The sequence below is a fragment of the Seriola aureovittata genome, chromosome 4, assembly GCF_021018895.1.
Source record: "Seriola aureovittata isolate HTS-2021-v1 ecotype China chromosome 4, ASM2101889v1, whole genome shotgun sequence".
Lineage (NCBI taxonomy): Eukaryota > Metazoa > Chordata > Actinopteri > Carangiformes > Carangidae > Seriola > Seriola aureovittata.
Genome location: NC_079367.1, coordinates 18,407,319 through 18,431,206, shown reverse-complemented (window position 1 = coordinate 18,431,206; position 23,888 = coordinate 18,407,319). Strand labels below are relative to the sequence as shown.

The window sequence follows — 23,888 nt, the reverse complement described above, 5'->3', positions numbered from 1 at the left end:
CAGGCGCTGATGACACCCACACACGTATTCTGCAATTCTGGGTCTAAAACTGCACAGACGCAGTATTTACACACGGATTAAACAAGCACTCATCCTAAACAGTCTGCAAATTCAGACATAACCATTTGTACTCATGCTTACACACCAGGACATTCTTCACGTAATGTACGTTTGGAGACTAAACACTGCTGTGATACTATCAGCTTGATTATAAGTCACAACAATATATCACATCATGTAAAGATCAGTTTCCTTAAATACAGCAAGCAAAGAAGCTAGAGAGGCTGAGGTTGGTCTCGAGGCAGTAACCCTGAGGTTGTGACTTCTGCTCTGGTGCAAACAAAGCCAAACCCAGGACCATCACTGGGTCCATTAACAAAGCCCATGGCCTGACAAGGCTTTCTTTGTTTCATAATTAATGCAAACGTAATAACCGTGACATTGACCATTGGGCGGTCCGTACATCAGCGTCTCTGACAGATGAAAATGAACGCTGCCATTCATCATTACACAGGGCTAATGGACCCCATAAGACTGAATTATTAAGCACAACACAAGAGACCTTTGTGCCAGATTAATGGAAGCATACAGCACACCACATTTATTACAGTTATGTACTCCAGTCAGTGTGTTATCACTTTAATTGTCTGCCATACAGGAGGCTACAGCTTCAAATTATTGGGTTAAGTGAGCAAAGCTGCCTTTGTGTTGCTGGTGTTAACAAATTTGTTGTGTGTAAACTTCTCACTGTGCTATCTCAATCCTCTCTCTCATTCTGTCTGCAAGTATCTAGGTTTCTGCCTCGGCACATCAAAGACTCACAAATGTCATCACATCTGATAGAGCACAGACACATCACTTTCTGTAAAGATGCTATGCATTATAAATAGAAAAAAAACCACTTGTCCTGTTTTGTTTGTTTCAGAATGTAATTGGTCTCCAGTTAGTTTGATGTGCTTTCTGAAAGCTGCTCCTAGATGGACGGAGAACAAGACAGAGCGGGGCTAAGAGAGGTAAAGAGAGGTAAAGAGAGAATTTATTCAATCAATCTTACTCACAGAAGAACAGCACTTTGTGGTGTATTTCAGGGAAAGAGGGAAAAGAGGCAGGATGTGGTGGGTTAGAAACAGACTTGAGGAGGAGAAATAGTCAGAGATAGAAGATAAACAAGTAAAGGATTATTTTTCAATATATTGTCATTAAATCCTTCTGATCAGTGAGGAAAGCATTACTAAATATTATGTAGTTTTAATTTTGCTCATGATGAATAACGTTATTTATTATATTATTTCTTATCTTATCATAATAATTACTCACATGGGTGTAATTAAAAAGCCAAGTGGTCTCAAATTTCCCTCTACACCATGGAGATTGGAGTCATTTTTGACTTTCCAGGCACTGCTGAGAGTGAAAGCTGTGATCAGAAATAGCAGCTGTTCCCTATACATGTCAATAAAAGCCAACCAAGTAGCAGAATAGCAAGTTGTGCTGGGAAAGCCCTCAAAACAATGGACTGAAAAAAAGGTTTCTGAACTCAGCTCTCAGAACCAAGGTCCACAGGCTATTGATTGTGTATTTGTTTATTTGGTTAGAAGGGTGCCCTGCGATCACGTTTCCCTAATCGAGGCAGATAACAGAAAGAAATACGATGCTGCATAAATTAGGCTGCATGATGCTACCCTTCTACTGAATTTCACATCATAATGCCCCAGTAATTAGATTTGGTGTATTGTGCATTAGGCCTTGTTTAGGAAAGAAAGAAATACAGACTGGCTATTAGTGACAAAGGGTAACATGACGACGACGGGGGGGTGGAACGTTCCTGTAATTTAAAAGGATTCGCCACATGATTTAAACCATGAAGACTTGACAAAGACTGTCAAGACTGTATCTCATCACTATCGTGCCCTTTATCTAAAATATTGTAAGTCTTCACTGCTCATAAATCTTTTTCACAGGGGGAGAGAAGTCATAATCCTTTCAGATCCACTACAGACATGCGGCTTTGAGAAGTGACCTTGATCAATCTAAACAACCATTGCAGAAAATGAAAATGAAAATGATGCAGAAAATGAATCACTTATTTGTTGCATTACAACAAATGATGCAGACTGGTTTAATTATATTAGTTAGTATTCAGTACTTGTAAAGCAGCTTACTGAGCTGTCTGTCATTCTTGGATGTCATCCAAAGCAACATCTATAGTGTAAATTAAGACGGTGGGCGAGGAGACTATCATTTAAACTGGAGAATTAGTTTTATGGTTATGTTCTTCAGTGCTGGTTCTCTAGGACGTCGCTGGACTAATGTGAATTCAGACACTCTTCTAATGGGACCCATTACAACCGACACTGCGAGAACTATTCATTTTTTATGAGAAGGGTAGATCTATTGGCGCCTTGTATCAGGGGCATTCACTGCAGGATTCAGTGATTGTGTAAGTTTAAGGAATGGTTTGTCCTTTTGGGGATGATAGATCTTGAAGTGGGGTCTGGGGACTTCCAGGGATCTTTTAAAGGGTTTCCAGATCCCCAGTAGCAGGCTGGAACTGAAAGTACTGTACTTAAATACAACTTTGAGGTACTTGAACTTGGCTATTTTCATTTTGTGGAATTTTTACCTTTTACTAAGCGGCATTTATGTGACAGTTTTAGTTGTTAGACTTCTTTACAGATTAAGTTGTTACACATTACACATCATCTTAAAAATATGAGGCATGCTGTTGCAGATTTATCTACCAACCTGCACACAAACTAGTGACCTAGTTATTTAGCTCCACCACTACTAACTACAACAGAAAAATGCTACTTACACATTAATGCAACAGCAATTATAATCTAATACACATTTTTTAACACTCACAGGGACTATTTTCTTGCACTATGAGTACTTGTATTTCTGATAGGTAAAGCATTTTGGTAAAAACACTTGCCTACTTTCACTTAAGTTACATTTCTAATGCTAGATTATCTACATTTATACCTATATTGTAGTATTGCTACTTTTATATAAGTGAAGTACAACTATATTTCCTCCACTACTGCAGAATGAGGACTAGTTTATCTTATCAGATCACAGTATATGAATTTCTTACTCTCTCTATGTGGTTCTCACCCCTCCACGTACCTGTACGTGACTCTCTACTGAATCTCACAGCATAAGTGAGGGGGCTCGGCAGCAAACTTTGCAATCATCTGAGAGGAGGTTGTTGATATTATATAGTTAGTTGGGGGTCACAAGCCACTTGGGCAGGACAGTGCAGGGCAGAATGAACGTGACAATGTCAACTAATGGGGACCATATATGGGTTGCACTGCTATAAGGACAAGCTAGGAAACTGATAAAAAATTCTTCACGTAATAATGATGTAAGATTATTCATGATTCTCATCATTGCTCCCTCCAGACATTGATGCTGCTCCACTCTCCCCACTATCGCCCATACACAGCAGACAGGTCGTCCTCAACTGAGGGGCACCTGCTGTCCCGCTCTGCGCCGCAGTGGCTGTGAGAGCACGATAACGTGCACAGCTGGAAGGAAAGGCAGACCTGTAACACATTATATACTTCAATATTACAACATCACGCGCACGGGAGACAGCAACGCGCATTATTTTCAATCCCGGGAAATCCAGACATGATGCCCAGTCTGCCGGGCGGTGGCAGGACAACGTGCGGGACAACTGGCACCCTTTTGTCGGCATGTCTGGTTTCCGCTTGTCAAGCCCTCCGGAGCTGCGGGGAGGTCCAGTGCGGCGATGGACAGCAGTGCTGTCCGCCCATCGTCACCGGGAACGGCAGTACAAGCTCCACGGTGCGCTGCTGCAAACTGCCCATCCACATTTTCTTCGACAACGTAGGCTGGTTTACGCGGAAGCTGTCGGGCATCCTCATCCTGTTACTGCTGTTTGCCATGGGCTACTTCATCCAGCGGATCATCTGCCCGCGGCCCCGCCGACACCCGCACCACGACCGCAGCGAGGAGCCCTCCCTCTTTCACGGGCACGCATCGGCGTCCCAGGACTCCCTGCTGGACCGGTACCCAGAGTACAGCCTCGGGGACTTCACCTCTCCGAACCTGCCAGCCTACGACGAGGTCAAATATTTACCCACGTATGAGGAAAGCATGCAGGAGATGCACAGAGACCGATCTGATGATAACTTGCTGTCGGAAATTGAGACGGGCGGTCAGGGAAGAGTGAGAGCAGCAGGACCGAGGGCTGGAGACCAGAGGCGGGATGTCCTGGAGGTGTCAGGACCGCAACACAGCCCAAGGACATCTCGAAACTCTGTCTGACGGAAAACAGACTGGGCAAAGCTACAGAGACAATATAGTATTCCTATTTTAATATCATCAGGGTAATTATTTTGCAGAGGAACAAACTCAAGTGCAATTATAATCCTGAATGTTAAGAATAAAGCAGGAGGCTGAGAATATGTACGTGTTTTGTAAGATTATAGGGGATTACTCGCCTTTTGTATGCAAATAACCGCTTGGGTTAAGTGAAGGAGATTATAAAGTAAGCGAAGGCGGCTGAAATTGGCGCTCTTTGTGTTGGGGATAGCTAATTTGGCTCCGGTACAATCGCATTAAGTTTTACTTCAGAACCTCAATTTTAAGTGGCACCGTGAAACAGTTTTTCTTCTGTCAAAATCTCGTCCTTTCTTACTCATAATGCTAAATATTCTGCTGGACCTGAAAGACCTCCTGTTCTTTTTTCTTTTTTTTGTTCTTCCTTAATGAATTTGCATCCAAAAGGAAGAATATTTAGATTTCTTTTTATCAGTAACCTGAAATGTGGGCTGAAAGTGGGAGTGAAGGGATGAATATCAATTTTAATACTTTCTGAGGCACACATTTTTATCAGCCAACTTTAGAGACAGTTAATTTATGCATTATCAGCATGAAAGCAATATTCTCATGCACATGCACATACACACACTGGGAGCTGACAGATGAGCATTTTATCAGTGAGCCATGTCTGATATGTCTACTGCAAAAGCTGAAGCCACAGCAGATGCCTGCAATTTAGAAAAAAAAGAAAACGCTCTGATCCTGGGAGCCTTGCTGCCTGAGGCTACATGTATCAGTGTCTCCCAGGTTCTGAATTCTGGAAAAACAATGGCAGAGATTACAGCTGGCATACTGATATGGTGTAAGCTGCCAAGAAACAAAGTTGTATTTTGATGATACCATGTCAGACGAGATCACAACTGCTGCCCCAAGCATAACTAACGCAGTACAGCTCAGACCAAGCAAAGGAAAAGACAAAGGGACATCTAACAGGAAACAAGGGTGAGACAGAGACAGAGGCAGTCATTTGTTTGTCATGGGAGAGTGGCTTGAGGATGCAGACTGAAAATATGTTCAGATCTACTTCTATGTTGACCATAAGTGTGTAACTAAGATGAATCTTTTTTTGCTGCTATAAATCGAAAACCAGACTTACACTGAACACACCTCATTACATAAGACCTGTTTACTTGGATTAAAGCATATACAGTATATTTGCCATTAAATGTCCATTAAAAAGTCTCAATATAATGTTGAAAAGTTTGTCAGTAATGTCTAAAATGTCATAAGACATTACTTTAATTTGGCAGTAACTGGGGTGTGTGGTAAACAGTCACACCATATCCTCTCTCCAGCCAGAAATGCTGGCACGAGAATCTCCTTTAGTGATGCAAGTAACAGTTACTGTCATTACTGAATAACATGGTAGTTATCATCACAATTCACTGACTAATCCTTTGGACTATAAAAAAAAACCATAGAATAGTGAAAAATGTCCATAATAGATTCCCAGAGCCAAAGATGACGTCTTCAAAGTGATTTTGTCTGACCTAGTGTTCAAAACATTAGAGAGGATGGATCAAGTGATTTTTTTGGCAATTTCTGACTCAAACGATTAATTGATTATCAAAACAGTTGCAAACAAAACAATTTATGTAACTGCTGTGAATGGGAAATGTAGTTAGTGTTTATTATTATTCTTTAATGGTGCATAAGCAGGTACATAGCACTCAGTGACCCTCACCTCATTAAAATCTACCAAACTGATTTATCAGAGAAGCTCCAGGGTGGTTATCTGACATCAGAAAGACCTAAGCATACTCATTATGACAATATAATACCAGGAAGTATATCAAAGCATTCTTATTCACCACAATAAATACAACTTCCATTTCTGTTAAATGTTTAGCTATTAAAATATAGAAGAAGCTGTTGCCAAAGCATCTGTATCCACAAAACTAGACTTTACAATTACAGACCTCAAGCTCCTCTAATGCTCCTGACACTAAAAGTCTGAGTGTGACTGTGGTGACTTGTGCAATCCAATACTGTCAGATCATGAGAGCCAATAGTCAACACTGATGGCTTTCCTTTCCAGAGGGAAATTTGCGGGTGGGTGGAGTTTCCACTTAAAAGCATTAAATCCATGCTGAAACCCTACTGATGGGTAGATGAGGTGGAGTATGTGACCCTTAGATGCATGAAGCCATGTATGAGAACTACTCAATCCATTAGAGGTGTGAATGTTGCATTTCACTCTCTCCTCAATAGTCATTGTAGTTCATTGTGAACGAGCTCCCATATGCATGCTGCAACAGTGAGTTTGAGAGCAAAGGGCAAAACCAGTCTGCTACATTTCCCAGCATTAAACTTTAATCACATAAAGCTGGGACATTCCCTGGCAGGGAAGAGGACACTGATATAGTTTTTTTTTTCTTTTCCTCAAATGCACATATTACAAATTTAAACATACTGTATGTGCACAAACATATACAGTCACAGACTGAAGAAAGCACACATGTACAAAGATAAACAAAGGATAAATACACAGTACACACACACACAAACACGCACACACACACACACACACACACACACACACACACACACACACACACACACACACACAAAATGGATTTGGTGTAAGCAACACTAGAATGTGCGTCAACTGTACAGTTATATTGCTCACTGGACCAAAGAACAGATTGACTATAAAGGTCAAATCAATGAACATTATCCTACTCATAAGTTCTAGATTACATCTGGGAATTGTATTTTTGGTGGAGCTGCATTGTTTGGCCATCAATTTAATACATGAGAACTTGCAAGTCATTGGATATGTGTATACAACCCTGTGGTTTAATAAAAGTAGTGTCTATTTGGTATTTAGTAGTTTAAAAAAATATGAAATATCTACAGTGTGTTTATTGTTCATTTACCACTGAGAGCCACAAGTCTGAAGATTGGCAGTCTAAACGTAACTTTTCTCTTTTTAATTTACAGATGAGGTATAATGAGCAAACTATCAAATGAATTATTTTTCATTACCAATCTTCAGAAAATCCTAGTCACATTATTTAAGATTGGGTTAGTAAACATTGTAAAGTTTAAGACACAACACAAATTTATTTCAATCCTCATGTTCAATGTGTGTGGCTACTCTCGACGGTAATGCACGTGAAACCTGACTCCTCGCTGATAAGTCTTTTCATAGATGAATGGTGTTTGGTCTGGATGAGTATGGTTTATCACGCAGTGAGTAGGCTTAGAAAGAGAGTGGATGGAGGGAGTAAAATAAGAAAAAGACAGTGAGTCAGAGAGAGACTTAGGCTAAAAGTGGCTAAAAGTGCAGGGAGCCCAGGAAAAAAAAGCAACAGCAAGAGAGAATGAACCCATTGATACATTTTCCTACATCTACCGTTTTCACGATGTTTCACCATCTGTGGCCACTCACGGTTTCAGGGATTATGCTGATCACTTTCTACCGCATCTGTCCACATCATCGTGATATGGTCTAGCAGTTGTTTTTTGGAGAGCCATGAGACATCCCTCCTGGGCCACTAGAGGAGATGGATAGGCTATAATGGTCCGCTGATGTACTGGCCTTCTGCCAACCAGGGGGTGGAGCTGCATGGCAAGCAGTTGGTTTCACACCTCAGCAGAAAAGGAAATATAAGAATAACTCAAAGAGAAGCACACACTGGACTGTATTGGACTGTAAAGCGCGCATGCACCCAGAAATACCTTTTGGGTCGATGTGCAAAGCTGAAAAAAACATTCATTTTCTATCATCTTTGTATAAAACCAGTGAAGCATCAAGACATTCAAGGAATATGAAAAAATAGAGAAAGCAATGTAAAAGAGCATATTTTTTCTGAATATATGCAGTATTTCCATTTGTTTTATTAACTGAAATTCTTTGTAGTGTTTACAGAGGGAAGGATTTTGATAATATAAACTTTAAAAATGTCTATCCATATAAAAACACAAAGTCAAACATCAGTGACAAAGCAAAGTCATACAGTACATTCATGCATGACTGAACATACCAAGTTAATTTTGACAAATGGAAAAAGATAACACTCAACTCTGAACTTGACAAACTGAAATCACTGAGAAGCTGATATGACAGAAAGGCCATAATGGTGCTGTTGCTGGGAGATACAGATATTCTTATCAAAAGTCAAATCATCCACCCACAGTAACAGAATGCCATCTTCAACATTGTGCAAATGTTTTATATTACACAGAATATGCCAAAAGACTGTGCTGTATGAGTCAAAGCCAAGTGTCATATTCTTCATGGTCTACTAATCTTCACATCTCCAAATGTTGCCTTCATATAAAAACATTTGAAGTTAATATACTTGTGACTAATGGTGGACATTGAACCTCAAGTACAGATTTCTTTTTTTACCCAAAGGCCATGTCTAACCAACTAATATTCACCAAATGTCAAAAAAACATGGGCATTGATTTCTGCAAAGTTGATGTTTTGGAGAAAGTTCTCTAGAACATTAACGTCGAGGGGCCATGCTGCTCCTCACAGAGGCATTAGCAGCTTTCTCTCTCTCTTTTGCCAACTCCATCTCTATCTTCGCCTGGATTTTCTCCCAGTCCACCTCAACCTGGCAGAAAGACACAAAGATGAGATGAAATGAGTTTAGATGAGCTATTATATTTACTTATGATAAGTACGAGACTGACAATGAAAAGCAGTTTAATTAGTCGGATTACATGATAAGGTAGGGATCACGCTAGACGCCTGAAAAGTGTGGCGTGTTTTAATACTTTTCCCCCCTGATCCTGATGACACTGGCATTTTTTGAGGCACAACCACTCCTCATTCAAGCAATCTGTGAGACTAAACATCTCAATTTTTGATTAACCTCCACAGGCTCTTCTGATTGGACAGTAGAGAAAAGGTCGAGGTGATATAGAGTGTCTTAAAAGTTTGACTTTTTTCTACTGGTAGTGTATAGGGAGTGCATAAAAAGTTAATGAGCTGAAACCCATAGAAAGCAGTTTTTAAAAGACATGATCACAGCTCAAATCAATTAATGCAGCGAAGCAGACAGGCTGTCCATACACACCCCTTCAGCGTACTGCAGGAATCTCTTATTGGTCTCCTTCCTGCCAAATTTCTGTAGGAACTTCTCCCTATAGGCCAGCACGGTGTCCACGTGGGTCTTGTGTTTGACTGCCAGCTCCAGTGCCCTGAACACAAGATGACAAGATATAGATACACATCCATCCCCTATGGACAAACAGTCCTCACCTTAACTCTTGCTCAAACCTAAATCATCCCCCAAAATGACTTGTACTGTCCCTCTCCTTCCAGCTGGACCTTCATACACAGAAACACTTGTATCGTACCTCTCCCAGTTGAAAAGGTCAACGTTGACTTGTATGGCCTGGTAGATGAGACCAGCTTGTAACAGAGTGGCCTCAGCCTCCTGGCCCTGACCACTGAACATCAGCATGTGGGCCAAAGATGACTCCTTAGATGGCTGCTCCTTTATAAAGTTGATGTACTGCACCCTAGGTAACTAAAACAAGAGAGTGAGAGGGTAAGAGACAGGGCAGAGACAAAAAAAAAAGATTGTGAATGAGATAAATTATAACTAGTCCCCATGATTAATTCTTTTGTCCGAATCATTGAAGTTTCAGTGAATTCAATTCTTTGTGTTTGTACTTGTGCTGCAAGCCCTGGCTAAAAAAAACTGTGTAAACGACTGAATTGGCCATTAACTTACCTCTCCAATGGCAGCATAGGCCATCTCCGCTGTGGTCAGCTCCCTGTTTGCCATTGCCATACCAGCAAGACATGCCCACAAAGATTGGTCCTATAGAGGAAGGCAGAGGCACCTCTAAATAACAGTATCTCACCATCTGACACAATCACCCGGAGATTAGTTTTTGAACGTTTGAATGTTTTCCTTTTTCACCATATATTCGTTTACATACACAAATATATACCATTTACTAGACATTACTCAACCTCATACTCTCAGTACATCGTAATAGCTAAGAAGCACAGTGTCAGTGGCACAGTCATCGAAAAAATGAAGTGAAGAAAAGTTTGAATTACTTTGCTAGTTTTGCAAGACTTTACATATTATCTAACTTTTCCAAATGTTTTATTTGAAATACAAAACAGTTCTAGTTTGTGGTGATTAAGGATACAGCAAAGCATAGTGGGGATGGCAGATTCAAAGTACCTTGAGGTGTATGTGTGTGTGTGTGTGTGTCCCCATTACATCCTGTCCCTATCCTGGCAGGCCTCATTATAGTCATGCTCCAAGCCATTAAGAAAACACGCATGAAAGACACAGAAACAAACACAAACATAGACATTTGCAGTACACAGTATCTATGAATGTAAACAAATGTGTCACCACTTTATTCCGTGCAGCTGCATTCATTAAAGTGAAGCCTTAACCACCAATTGGCCAACAGTTGGGCAAACTTCACACTAGAGTCACCACTCTGTAATTCCTCCTTTAATCGATGTCCATCACAAACAGCTCTAATCGGAAACCACTCCTTGAAACAATAAATAACACTGACAGCCAAACTTGATATAAAAGCTTGACTCCCTAAATGTTCCTTTGGTGTGCCTGTATCACAGTTGGATTCATACATGAAATAATCTATTATGTTATATGTTATATATTCCCGTATGTGTGTATGACTAACTATTACATGTACTAACTCCAATCAGCTGAGGGTTTACTGACAACATCAAATGTGATTCTGGGAAAAGCCACGCTGCCACCAAACTTTTACAAGAAGTAGAGGGTGGGAGGGGTCAAGGAAAAAGCTCTGACAAACCAGTGCCTCTCTCTCCATCCCTTTGGTCCCACCCTCTTCTTGCTACTAGTGTCCATTTTTTCTGGGTTGTGGTTATTACGTCATTGCCCAAGCAAATACGCAGTCAGTGTGCATGTGCATATGTGTGTGCAGAGTTTACACATGGATATAATGGTGTGTGTATTTATGAGTGACGTCTAGGGGGGCTAAATCCGGTAAATGGTGTCACCAGGCTAATTGAAGGCTAATTAAAGCCTGCTGGTCTGGTCTCATAAACCTGTCGACTACCTTCTCATTTCAGACTCTGTCTCTTTCTGTTATACATACATGCCTGTGAGTGATATACATACATACAAACATACATACACACGCACACGCGCACACACACACATACACACACACACACACACACACACACACACACACACACACACACACACACACGTGTATATATGTATAAATTCCACCTATGTGAAAGTTTAGCGATCAAAGCTAAGAAGTGATGTGATTTTGTTTGTTAAACTAAAATGTAAAGAAACATTTCAAATGAGTATACAAACACTAAGACTAGAGGTAATAATAATATCAAAGCCGATATAACTGGCATGATTAGCACATATTAATATGATATACTGATAAATTACCTTGGCGAAGCGGCAGAGGCGCAGTGCATCCTCCCAGCGTGCAGAGGTGCTGTATTCGTGAAGTAGGGCTGGGTAGGGAGGTACACTGCTGTACACCAGTGAACCGTCTCCTTGGCGTAACGTCACCTTAGTGCCAACATAGCTCAGAATGTGGGGTGCACGGCTGAACTCACTTTAAAGAGGAGAAATACACACACATTAGAGTTAGACAGATTCATATAACTACATCCTCACAGTTTTGTTGTCACAGACAATCAAGCAAGGAACACTCTCACTCTCTTGCCTGTTTGCAAGTACTGATAGTCGGAATGAAAAAAGTATAAATATTCAAGACTGGGGGAAAAGACTGACCATTCAATAGTCAATATACAGTTATAACTAAGTACAAAATGTATTTAACCTGATAACATATAGAGGATGATGGATTGAGCTAATTAAAAACACAACAGTCAGCTTATTGACCTTGCAGTTTTTGCCAGTTAGCATATGTGTGCATGTGTGTGTGCCAGAATTTCTAATACAAAGAGTAATTTGTGGGAGCCCACCACATATACAATTTGGCTGAATTAATGAAATAACATACTGACAGTGCTGCTTTTGTAATTTGCACTGTACTTGGTCCAACCTTCCTTCCATCACAGATATCCTAAAAACTTGGACACATTCGTAAAAATGGAACCTTTGCATTGCATTTGTTTTTTCGTTTTGCCACTTGGTATCCGGTGTTCCCCATTTGCACATTGCATAAAGACAAATTTTTAATGACTCCCATGAAAAAATATGGCGTGCCAATATATTACAGGCAAAACAATAGAAAACTTAAAAATAGCAACATAAATTGAGATTGTTTAAATATAAGCAACCTACAATTACAAAACTTGGTCCTTTTAAGAGGTAATTTAAGTATCATTTAGCATAAAAGTAAAAATGTAAAAAATAAAAGTTAACAACAGTGAGACATAAAACCACAGAGAGGCAACAAATAAAATAAATATATGGTGAGTACAATATGAGCACAAATCAAAACAAAACTGTGCAACCAAATGCTCAGATTAGTGCAGTAGAGACATACAAAAGTAGTCCAGGTTGGCCTGTATAGACATGCAGGCACTCTTTCTTAGCACCTCCTGCCTTGGCTGAAGCTGAGGACTTTTGGGCAGGAAGCATTGTACAGTCTGACAGCTGCTGGCAAAAAGGAGTGCCTAAAGCACTATGTGTTGTACCTTTGGGAATGAGCTGGAAGGTGCAAAAAAGCTGCTTCTATCTCTCCTCTCAGCTCTTACTTGACATCTTTTCCTACTACTTCTCTTCCATGACTGTTTTGAGCTCACATGAAAATTGTCAGGGCACACTTGCACTCTTTGCTACTGGATGCTCGTATTTCTGGCCACCCTCTAACCTACTGCTGTCATAGTAAACCACTCATCACTCTGGTGAACAGTATCAGTCGTTTATGCTAAAATGCCAATATGTAAGTGAGTGCAAAGGACTCTGAATATCTACCTGCCATCCTTTATGTACAGTGTTTTTGGAAGCAGTTCCTTGTCAGTGAAGACAGTACTTGGGTAGTACCACACTGTGAATTGGTTGTCCTGGATTCCACATAGGATGTTAGCAGTATCATTCCATGCCATACTGTGAACCATGCTTCCTATAGCATAGAACACAAATACAACAATCTCGTTCATCAAATGTTAGCTATACTTGTGTATAAAAACAATGAGAGTCACTACACTTCTTGTGAAGTGAGTTCCCTCCTCTCTGTCTCACCAATTTTGGAGATTTTGGGCTCTCGCCCAAGATGACGCACAGAGGTCAAATAAAGGTCACGGTTCTTGTCTATAAGGGCAATCTTCCTTTCGGTGGATGGGCCACACTGGTCCAGAGCTATCTCGACCACCTCCAGCTACATATAAATAGAGAGACACACACACAAGCGCAAAGGTAAGAGGGAACAGTGGAGTGAATGATGGGAGGAGGACAAAAGATCAGGAAAAGAGAGGAAAAGGGGGAGAGTGGTTTGTACCGTGACCCAACAGCCTTTTTTTGCCAAGTGTGTGTGTGTATATATGAGAGAGAAAGATAGCGAGACAGCGTGTGTGTGTGTGTGTGTGTGTTTTTGGCCAGAGCCAGCTGGCCTTGTTGCAGTGTCTTGGAGCTGTGGAGTACTGGCAGACAAAGCCATGCTGACAAACAGTAACTACTGCTACCTCTACTTCTTTTCCTTCTCTTCTAATTCTTTCCTTCTTTTTGTCTCTTTCCCTCTTAGTTTGACAGCAAAGCCCTTCCCCCATTCTCTTCCTGTGTCTTTATTGTCTCTCCTCATTCTGGATATGTGTTAGTATATTTTTAGCACAGACACGCTCTGAAAAGACCATTTCCCTCAACTAGGTCTATTTAGATGAAACTTGTTGAATCATCAAGGGCAAAAAATAGCCACTACCTTTAGCTATAGCTAAAAGATTGCAGGAAAAAAATTCAGCATCCTCATCTACTGATTCATGTAGAAGATATGGAAAATAAGGAGTAGCATCAATCCTACAGTGCAGGCTGGATCTAGCTAGCTCAAGTATTATAGTATAATATTTTAAGGAAAAACGTTTTTGATGTAGCCCCATTTGGATGCTTACCATAACAAAACACACATGGACAAGTCACATAAAAGTGAAGCTTATGCTTTATTGTGAAAGTTTTTTCTATGTCACCTGTAATCTGACAAAATAATGTAGTTAGTTCAAAGTATTCTATCCATTAGGAAATATGTTACTATTATTGGCACTATGCTAGCTAGCTAGGCATGCTAAAACACTTTTGCTCTGCATTTCTTGGCTCTGGGAATGCAAAAAAAAGTGTCACTTTTACGGCCTGGCCACTTAAGTATTTAAAATGTGATGAAGTCTATTCATATCAGTTGAATCAGCATGTCAGTGAAGTGAGGAGATGGAGGAAGTCTGAAGTGTGCCTTTGAGTAACAGTCAACTTTAGGGAACTTCGAGGGAATGGAGAGACCTATGCATTCTACAATAAAAGAGGCTCCAACATTGAGATAACCTTTGGTTATTATGGTTACTTTGACAAAACAAATGGTTAGTTTAAGATCAGCAAATCTCATGAACTAGTAAGAATGATAATGGTGTATGGTGTCCCACCTTATAACAGGTTTTATTGTACATTTTATATACCACACAAATAATAACAAAATTAATTGGTAATTGGAGCTCTAGATAACATAACCCTGTAGCTGCAATGGTTACTTGATAAACTGTTCGTGTTTCTGCCCTCAGTACAATCAATATTACTGTAAAAAGAAGGACAAAATTAATATTTACAGAATAAAAAAACTTCCATAACTAGTGACTAGTAATTTCAATACTCTATAAAGCCAAAGAGTTACCAACCTTGTGGGTCAAGGGCTTCCCATCACCAAGGGCTTTCCCGGTCAGGGCATCAAAGAGAAGGACGACTGGTGGGGACAAAGAAAAAGAGTATAGTAAAAGCACAGTCCATCCTTTTTCTAGCATTTTAGAATTGACAGTGGTACCTCACCTTTTTCATCACTCTTGTCTCGGATGGCAATGGTGTCGTTACTAAGTGAGACACCTTGGGCATTTAGGATGTCGGCTCTCATACCAGGGAACTTTGGGGAGGATATCAGTCGACCCTCATAGGAGAACGTGTACAACCCTGCTCCATCCACAAGCAGAAAGTGTCTGGGTGGGGGAGGCATGAGGATCCAGTGTATGAGAGCAGAGTGAGTGTATTGTATATGATTTTCATTGTGCGTGAGTGGGACAGGATGAGGAGGGAAGAGAAAGAGCAAGGAGGGAGATGAAATAGATCAAATGTTAAAAAGTAAAAGAATGGGATGATGACATTTAATAAACTGGTACAAGCAAGTAATTTAAACATGTATTATACATTAACACAGCATTAACTTACTCAGCAAGACTCATTGAACTCAACTGTGATTACAGAGTGGCCAGTAATCTATTTAGCTTTATGCTGAGTGTCAGCAACACTGCACTGAAGTACTGCACAAGAGCTTCTCCATATTAATCTAATTTCCCCCCGTGATTTCACTCTCAGCCTTATTGTATGACAGGACAGGTTAAGCTAGAACACAGCGCCTGTGTGTGTGTGTGTGTGTGTGTGTGTGTGTGTGTGTGTGTGTGTGTGTGTGTGTGTGTGTGTGTGTGTGTGTGTGTGTGTGTGTGTGTTTGTGTGTATGCGTTTGTGTGTGTGTGCTTGGTTGGCTGCTTGATGAATGGTCAGTGCGGAGTAATGAGGCATTAGAGAAGCCGATAGCCGATCCAACCGCCTTTTCTCTCACTTGTAGCACTGCTTCTGGAAAAAAGACTCACTTCTCCGCTTGCAGGATGAGGCTTACTGTTCCCTCCTTCAGGTCAAAGATGAGGGGAGTATTCCAGTTTCTTGAGCTGCCATATAAAAAAGCGCACAAACACACACAGCAAAATTAGTGAAAACACAGACATTCAATAACAAAGTGCTACATCTGGAATAAGTGCAAAGGTGGGAAGACCACAGAAATAAGACCAAGAACAGAAAGAGTTTTCAATTAAGTTAAAAAATATAAATGGAATACCAATGACAGGAGAGGAGATACATTTACAGAAAGCGCATGACGAGTGTAGCGATAGACAAGGACTTACACAAACAATCATTTCATATACAGTAAAGAAAAAAAGCCCTGACAAAGACTTTCCACAGACTCTTACAGTCCTCTTGCCATTTGTAGCAACTGTAGAGGTTGTCTGTGTTCTTGACATGTCAATAATGTGTAGAAGTAGAAATTACCACTTAAATTAGCTAACATTCAAAACACACAAAGAGGTCATCTGATAACAGTAGCCTAGTAAGAATCTGCATCTTAATAGGATGTGTTTGTTTTTAGATTTTTTTCCACCAGGACGTTTTTTGTTAGTCACAAATTTTCAAGACTTGTCTGACTACACAACATGGAATCTTAACATTATCAGCAGGATTTGGTCAATAAATGTAAGAGATGAGCATGTGTTGCAGAAACCTCTAACATGAGGAAAATACCGAGGTCATCAGATAAGACACGTTAGTCCTGTGTGAATAGGGGATGAGAAGGACCAGAGGAGACAAGAAAAGGAGGAGTGGGCTACTGACTTGTATACGTAACACTGGAGGGAAGTAGCAACCACCAGGTGACCGTATGCCAGTGAGGCTTTGATGACTCGATCTCTAAACTCCAATACATCCACTGCGTCGTTCATCACATTCCTCACCTGAGAAAAAAGAAGGAAAATAGAAGAGGGCAAAAAGATGAGTTAAGTGAAAAAAAACACAAGTAGGGATGAATCAAGTTCTCAGAAATTACTGAGCAGGCATAAACTTCATACTACTGAGCAAACACTTACTCAAGCAACAAAGGGGAGACACTGGCTTCACTAACAGAGCTTGAACACAGTCACGTACAGAGTGGAGCGTATTTATTCTTAATATACACAGGAAACAGTCTACAGTATGTCCAAGTATACGTAGGGCAACTGTGGTCAGAGAAAGACGTTTTTACTGTTTGAAGTGTGTGCGAGCAGTGGTTGGTACTCATTTTTTCACCTGCATAGATAAATACTTCCTTCCAGCTCTCTCTGTAAATGAATGAAAGGGCCTTTTCCAGCACCAGGTGAAAGGTGGGGTTATTTTTACAGCTTTACAAATCTTCCTCCTCTGCCCCCTCCAGCAAGCCAAATTTACATGCAACACAACCAGGAATAAAAAACATTTGACCGCAAGGTGGTAAATTTAGCTGGCTGATTCACAAACCACTGGCAGATGTGCACTTTTAAAACGGACTGTGAGGAGGAGAGGGGGAGGTGGGAGACAGACAAGCGCCTGCAAGGCTGAAAATAAATGGCTGATGACCCAACTTTGTTTGGTTTACACAAACTGCACTTGGTAAAGATGTGTATGGCAAATGTGTGTGTTGGTACACATGCATGTGCATGACCTTGTTTCTGTTGGTGTGCGTGTGTATCCCTGTCTGAAAGTATACAAGTGTGTGTGTATATGTACATTAGGGTGTGTTAACCGCATTTAAACACTACCTTGTGGTTAGCATGAGTTTAAACACTAGAGAATGGTGGAGCAAGGGAGGCAGCTAGACAGGCTGGTCATTGTCATTGCAGGGCTGCACACTGGCACATTGGGAGGGTCCTACTATACAACGAGCCAAGGCCTGGAAAGCATTTGCTTCTCTACATAGCATACTCACTCATCTCTTTACATTCTGCCTATGGCATTGCAGTACTTATCAATTTTCTTGTTATGTTGATTTAACAAAACTTGGCTCTGTTAATGTCTGGTGAAAATCTATTTGCTCACATACACACAGATTTTCAGTGATCTTTGTTAGGAAATCCTTAAAGACACATTTAACATGTATAAATTTAACTCTTGGGAAAGACCAGGAATTAAGATGGGCTTCCAGTATTATTATAAACGATGAAATGAGACAGCAAATGAGACAAAGCTAAACTGACTTTCTTTATTTAAGGTTTAAGGCTGAAAGAGAGAGGACACTTAAATATGGATATGTGAGTGTGTGTCTTTCTCTTTCTACCTGCATGGTTCTCCTCTTGGTAAGGGTGATCACAAAGTTCTTCCACTCCCAGTGCTGCTCCACCACATGGGCAAAGATGACATGCCCATTGCCGCAGGCCCCAGCCAGCTGGGTACCGTCTGCAGACCAGGCCAAGGTGAACACACTGCCTGTGTTGGGCTTCTCCAATGCATAGGACCACTAGAGGGAGGGGGCAAGGCGAAGAGAAAGAGAAGAGAGGGAGAGAGAACAGTGTGGTTAATGGCTACAGATCTTTATCTACAATCTTAAACAATTACCTGGGGGGAAGCTTAGGAACTAGAAACAATGAGAAGTTTAGAGAGGAGAAGCAGTGACAGCATATGAGTGAGTGTGTGTGTGTGTGTGTGTGTGTGTGCACATAATGTAAACTCTGCTAGAAAGACATGGGCCCAGTCAGTCAGTCATTGAGCTGTGATGACCTGTGAGAACTGTAAGACACTGAAGGAGTGCTCAGCCCTGCCAAGTCCAGCACTCGCGCTCGTAAACATACACTCTGCTATCCTCATCTATTACATACACGGGGGGCAGGGGTACAGGGAGGAAAAGGGAGGGTTACACATGAGCCCCCAAACTGAAGCCAAAAGCTGATTAACAAGACCTCTCCCTTCTTTTTTATAAAAAAAGGTTTAAAAGAGGTAGAGCCTGAGAAGGAGGGGGAGAAAGATAGAGAGGCAAAGAGAGACTAACAGACACAAAGTAATAGACCGCTGTGCTGCATCAGCCAGACCCTGCACTGACTCTGATAGTCAGTGATGGTGAAAGACACAACTGAGAGCTATACAGCCCTTTACTGTATTTAAGACAAGAATACCTCTTCCATCTTTCTCTGTTTCCCTAAAGTATCCTCTCTCTCTATATAACCCCTTTATTTTTTTTGTCTGTTTCCAGTACTTTTTCCTTCTCCTGCTATTGTCTTTCCACACTCCTGTCCCTGAAGTCTTCTGTGGAGTATCACAACAGAGAAGCAATTTTCGTGCTTTGATTCAATATGAATCAGTTGAGACAGTCTGGATCTGCCAGCGGATTAAAGTTTTCCGATTTGTTCATTTCCCGCACAATCTCTCATAAGGACAGGCAGATTACCAGAGTAAGTTACACTAAACAAGTACAAATATTATTTGCTGTTGCCCACTGTAGACACCTGGCATTTTTTTGTTATAATTAGTGTTAATTTTCTCACACAACACCCCCATCCACCATCAACTTCAAACTTCCTCATCCTCCCCAAGGACTCCTTCTTGCCTTTGGTGCAAGTGGCTGACTGATCTGCGCTGAGCTAAGGGTTTCTTTGCTGTGATTCTCTAAACAAATACATCCATTCACACTGTAAACTGCTTATGAAGGGAGAAAATTGCTAATGTTAGCCTAGCGCTGCCTGCTTGCCTGTGCTGGAGAGACAAGTGTGGTGCAACAGGCCAAGTGCTGCGGTGAAGCATGGAGAAAAGGCCTCAGTGTGTTCGCTGCCTCATACACATGCAGCTGCGGGATGTGAGGTGTGGCGTTATTTCCTCTCCGTTGCCTTTGACAGGTCTAGAGGTAACAGTCGGCAGGCTACAGGTTACAGGCCCGCTGCTTTGATCTCTCTCCCTCTCCTGGTCTGTCTGTCGGCCTTATACACACACTGCTCAGCTGGTTTTGGTTTTTCAGCACCCTCCCAGCAGTTAATGTCATATCAGGACCCAAAATAGTTGCGGGAAAAAACAAGACCTGTACAGCCATGTGGACAAGGGATAGTTTGTTAAAGTCAAATTAATTGCTATTTAACTTATTTTCCCTCCCTTCCCCCTTTGATTTCTGAAGCTCCAAGCTTCCTTACTTATAAATCTTGTAACAGCAGTTAGCCTTACTTTATATAAATATATTCTTTATATAAATAAATTCTCTTTTTTCTCTTTTCCAAACCTGAGTGGGGATGTGCTTGCATGAGCTTCACAGCCAAGCAGCTCAGGCCAGCGTTGACAATAATGAGAGATCTCATCTATTCTTCAGCTAACATCTTGAGATGGCTCGCTCTGTGTTAAAGCACCCCGGGGGGAAAGGAAAGGGGGGGGGGGGGGGTGGAAGAGAGAGGGATGGATAGATGGAGGGTCAGAGATGCAGCTGAATGTATACACCAGATTGTAATGAAGCAGGACATATGATATCGGCCTGAGGAACACTCCTGGATCCATGCTTACCTAATGCTTTTAACACATTGAGCCATTTGAGTCCTTCTAGAGCCAGCCGGCAAGCCAGCAAGTGAGAATATGTGTGCGTGTGGGAAGGGGGGATTGTCTTTGTGCAGTTCTTGTGTGCATGAATGTCTGTGTGTATGTACTTTGTGTATGTGAGAGAGAGTAAAGATGGGATGAATAAAAGTGTGAGAATGGATTAAAATAAGATAACAACACATCAAGATAATAAAAGTGTGTGTGTATGGAGAAATAAATGTGACTTCAACACATTTCCCTCTTATGAGTGGCCAATGTCTATTTTGAAGGTGTGTGTGCATGTGTGTACAAGAGGTGAAAATCCTCTGGCTTGTCAGAGTTGTCAGCCAGTGTCTGACTATGGGACACATGGGGGACTCCTATTGCTCTCCTGAGATGAACAGACTGGGGCAGCAGAGGAGAAACCTGGGACACGAAAACCTTTTCCAGAGCAGCATTCAAATACAGGATATCTGCATCTCTCCCTCCTGAATCCTTACCTTTCTTTCATTTATTCCCTCTCTCCTTACAGGTGAAGAGTTTAGATTTTCTAACAGCTGGCTGCATAACAAGAAACTGGTCAGGAGAAAAACAGCATTAGGAAGTTCTTCAACGAAAAAGAGAATTTAAGACCAACTGACTTAGGGCATGTGCACACTAAGGCAGATATAACAAAGCAGCAGAAGAACAACCGTCGCTTCTTGTCCATCCTCTGTTTCAGTTGGTAAACAACAAAATTGTGCATTATGGCCACCATTTTGTAGGTGTTACTGCCTGGGTACTTTGCTTGATCTCAGTCTTTTAGGCTGTACATATGTTCATGATCAATTATTTTGTTTAGGTGCAGGCAAACATTTATTTCATGGTAGTGGTATTGTCTGATAAAATAAATACATTTTTTTTTTAAATATTCCTGCAACATAGTATCTGAACAGACATATGTAAGCATTCTGGAAATGCTAGTTTTTGAATTCTTACACTAATAAGCCAGATTGGTTGAGTCCTTCTAGAGCCAGCCGGCAAGCCAGCAAGTGAGGCTGGTAACAAGAAGTGGTGGGGGTGAAGATGGGCTATTACAGTTTTTCTCAGTCGCTTTGGTACATTTCTCAGATCAGAATTGAAATTCTCAAAACTACTTGTTCAATCTTCACATCATTGTGTCACTTGTGCACATCAAAAAAGCAGTTTCTCATTTCTTTGAACAAGTTGCAAATGCTTTGGTTCATCATGCAAATGATTATGTACAATTCTCTGCTGTTTCCTACATTATCAATTGCTTATGTCATGTTGATCAAAATGTATTATAATGGGTCTCTGTGAATAGTCTCACCCCCCACAACATTTAGGCATTAGTTCATCGCATAAGTCTTTACATGCAAAATGGTTGAACAAGTTGTCATAATATGTCAAGCATATCTCTATACATTTCCATTAGACTTTTTTTTCCAAATCTGTCCTGAATTGGTAAATTGCTCCCAGGTGAATCTTGACTTTCTCTAACGAAGGCAAATGAGTGAAGTGATAGATCAACAAATGATCAACCAGTTTTCTGAAATAGCTCAAAGGTGCATCTCATGAACCATCAACTGGCAAGTATATATATAGCCGGAGCACAACACAATGTTACAATGTCTGACAATGGAAGGACAAGGAATTGGACGGGGTCAACAGCCAGAGAGAAGAAGAAGAGGAAGAGGAGTGAGGCTGCGTGGCGGAGGAGTTGGGAGGCAAAACAGAGGAAGAGGCAGAAGAGGCCGAGGACATATGCGTGTCCCTGGTGAGATAAGAGCCACACTTGTAGACCACGTTCTCAATCATGGGCTTACAATGGCCGAGGCTGGTCGAACGGTGCAGCCAAATGTTGGGAGAACAACTGTGTCCTCAATCATTCAGACTTTTCGTCGAGAAAGCAGGTATGTAATCTAACAATAGGAACTGTACTGTAATACTGTAGACTTTCTGTAATGCTTCATACAATATTACAGTATTCCACTTGCATTTTACAATATACAGTAAGTATATTTTATACAGTGACATTTTATCTTACTAGATTTTGTGTTTTGTATTACTATATTTTTTCCACATAGGACTTCAAGGCAACTTCACAGGGGTGGCAGAGGGCCCCTTTTCACACCTGAACAGGAGGAGGCTATTTGCACCATGGTTGTAGAAAACAATGCCATAAGACTAAGGGAGATAAAGAGTGCCATTATAGAGGACAACAATATCTTTGAAAACATCCAAACAGTCAGCATCTCAACCATTGACAGGGTGCTGAAAAGACACCAAATGAATATGAAGCAGCTGTACACTGTTCCATTTGAAAGAAATGGTGAAAGAGTGAAGGAGCTGCGCTACCAGTATGTACAGGTAAAACACGTATGAGCATGCAGTAACTGTACCTCACAGTAAACAGTACAACATTGATATACATTACAGTAAGTGTGACCTTTACACATTTGCTATGGCTGTAGAAAAGAAGTTGCAATATGTGCTGTATACATTTGATGTAAATGTATCTTGTCCAAAATGAAAATGCATGTAATTCATAAAACTCATTCTGTGTCTTCTGGATATAGCGTATGATGGAACTGGAAGCAAGTGAACCACCGCATAACTTCATCTACATGGATGAGGCTGGCTTCAACCTAACGAAACGCAGAAGGCGTGGTCGAAATATCATCGGCCACAGAGCTACAGTTGATGTGCCGGGCCAACGGGGAGGGAACATAACCATGGGTGCTGCTATCTCTGAGAATGGTGTGCTAACGCATATTCCCATTATTGGGCCATACAATACAGAGCGTCTTGTCACCTTTTTAGACACTCTCTACAGGGATCTCATCCCTGAACAAGAGAAGGGTCAGATTGGAGATGACTTGCCAAAGTACGTGATAGTTTGGGACAATGTCAGTTTCCATCGCTCCAACATCATCAGGCAATGGTTTGCGACCCACAACAGGATGCTGATGGAGTTCCTCTCACCCTACTCCCCATTCCTTAACCCCATTGAGGAATTTTTCTCAGCATGGAGATGGAAAGTATATGATCGCCAGCCACATACACAGATGACCCTTCTGGCCGCCATGGATGCAGCGTGTGATGACATCACAGCAGATGCCTGCAGAGGCTGGATAAGACACTCTAAAAGATTCTTTCCACGCTGCATCGCAAGAGAAGATATTCGTTGTGATGTGGATGAGAATTTGTGGCCCAACAGACAGGAACGTCAGGAGGTGTAGGAAGACTGCACTGTAATTCCTACAGCGCTGCATGTACAGTTTTTCCTAAGGAGATTGTCCTATGTTCACATTTCTACTT

General features: G+C 41.2%; 2 protein-coding genes across 2 annotated transcripts in view; one reads left to right on the top strand and one right to left on the bottom strand.

Annotated features, from left to right (window-relative positions):
- Positions 1-644: 644 nt before the first annotated feature.
- Positions 645-4,436, top strand: LOC130168085 (uncharacterized membrane protein C3orf80 homolog). Its single transcript, XM_056374672.1, has one exon. The coding sequence runs from the start codon at positions 3,637-3,639 to the stop codon at positions 4,294-4,296; it is 660 nt and encodes a 219-aa protein (XP_056230647.1). The 5' UTR covers positions 645-3,636; the 3' UTR covers positions 4,297-4,436.
- Positions 4,437-8,143: 3,707 nt separating this feature from the next.
- ift80 (intraflagellar transport 80 homolog (Chlamydomonas)) overlaps positions 8,144-23,888 on the bottom strand; it is a 37,224-nt gene continuing 21,479 nt past the window's right edge. The window contains exons 7-18 of the mRNA XM_056374670.1: positions 18,358-18,537; positions 16,905-17,023; positions 16,112-16,186; positions 15,297-15,460; positions 15,149-15,213; positions 13,521-13,656; positions 13,254-13,401; positions 11,751-11,922; positions 10,050-10,139; positions 9,670-9,842; positions 9,387-9,510; positions 8,144-8,921 (exon numbers count right to left, since the gene is read on the bottom strand). Of these exons, the coding sequence (XP_056230645.1) occupies positions 8,811-8,921; positions 9,387-9,510; positions 9,670-9,842; positions 10,050-10,139; positions 11,751-11,922; positions 13,254-13,401; positions 13,521-13,656; positions 15,149-15,213; positions 15,297-15,460; positions 16,112-16,186; positions 16,905-17,023; positions 18,358-18,537 (1,557 nt within the window). The 3' untranslated portion in view covers positions 8,144-8,810. The remainder of the gene's footprint in view (positions 8,922-9,386; positions 9,511-9,669; positions 9,843-10,049; positions 10,140-11,750; positions 11,923-13,253; positions 13,402-13,520; positions 13,657-15,148; positions 15,214-15,296; positions 15,461-16,111; positions 16,187-16,904; positions 17,024-18,357; positions 18,538-23,888) is intronic.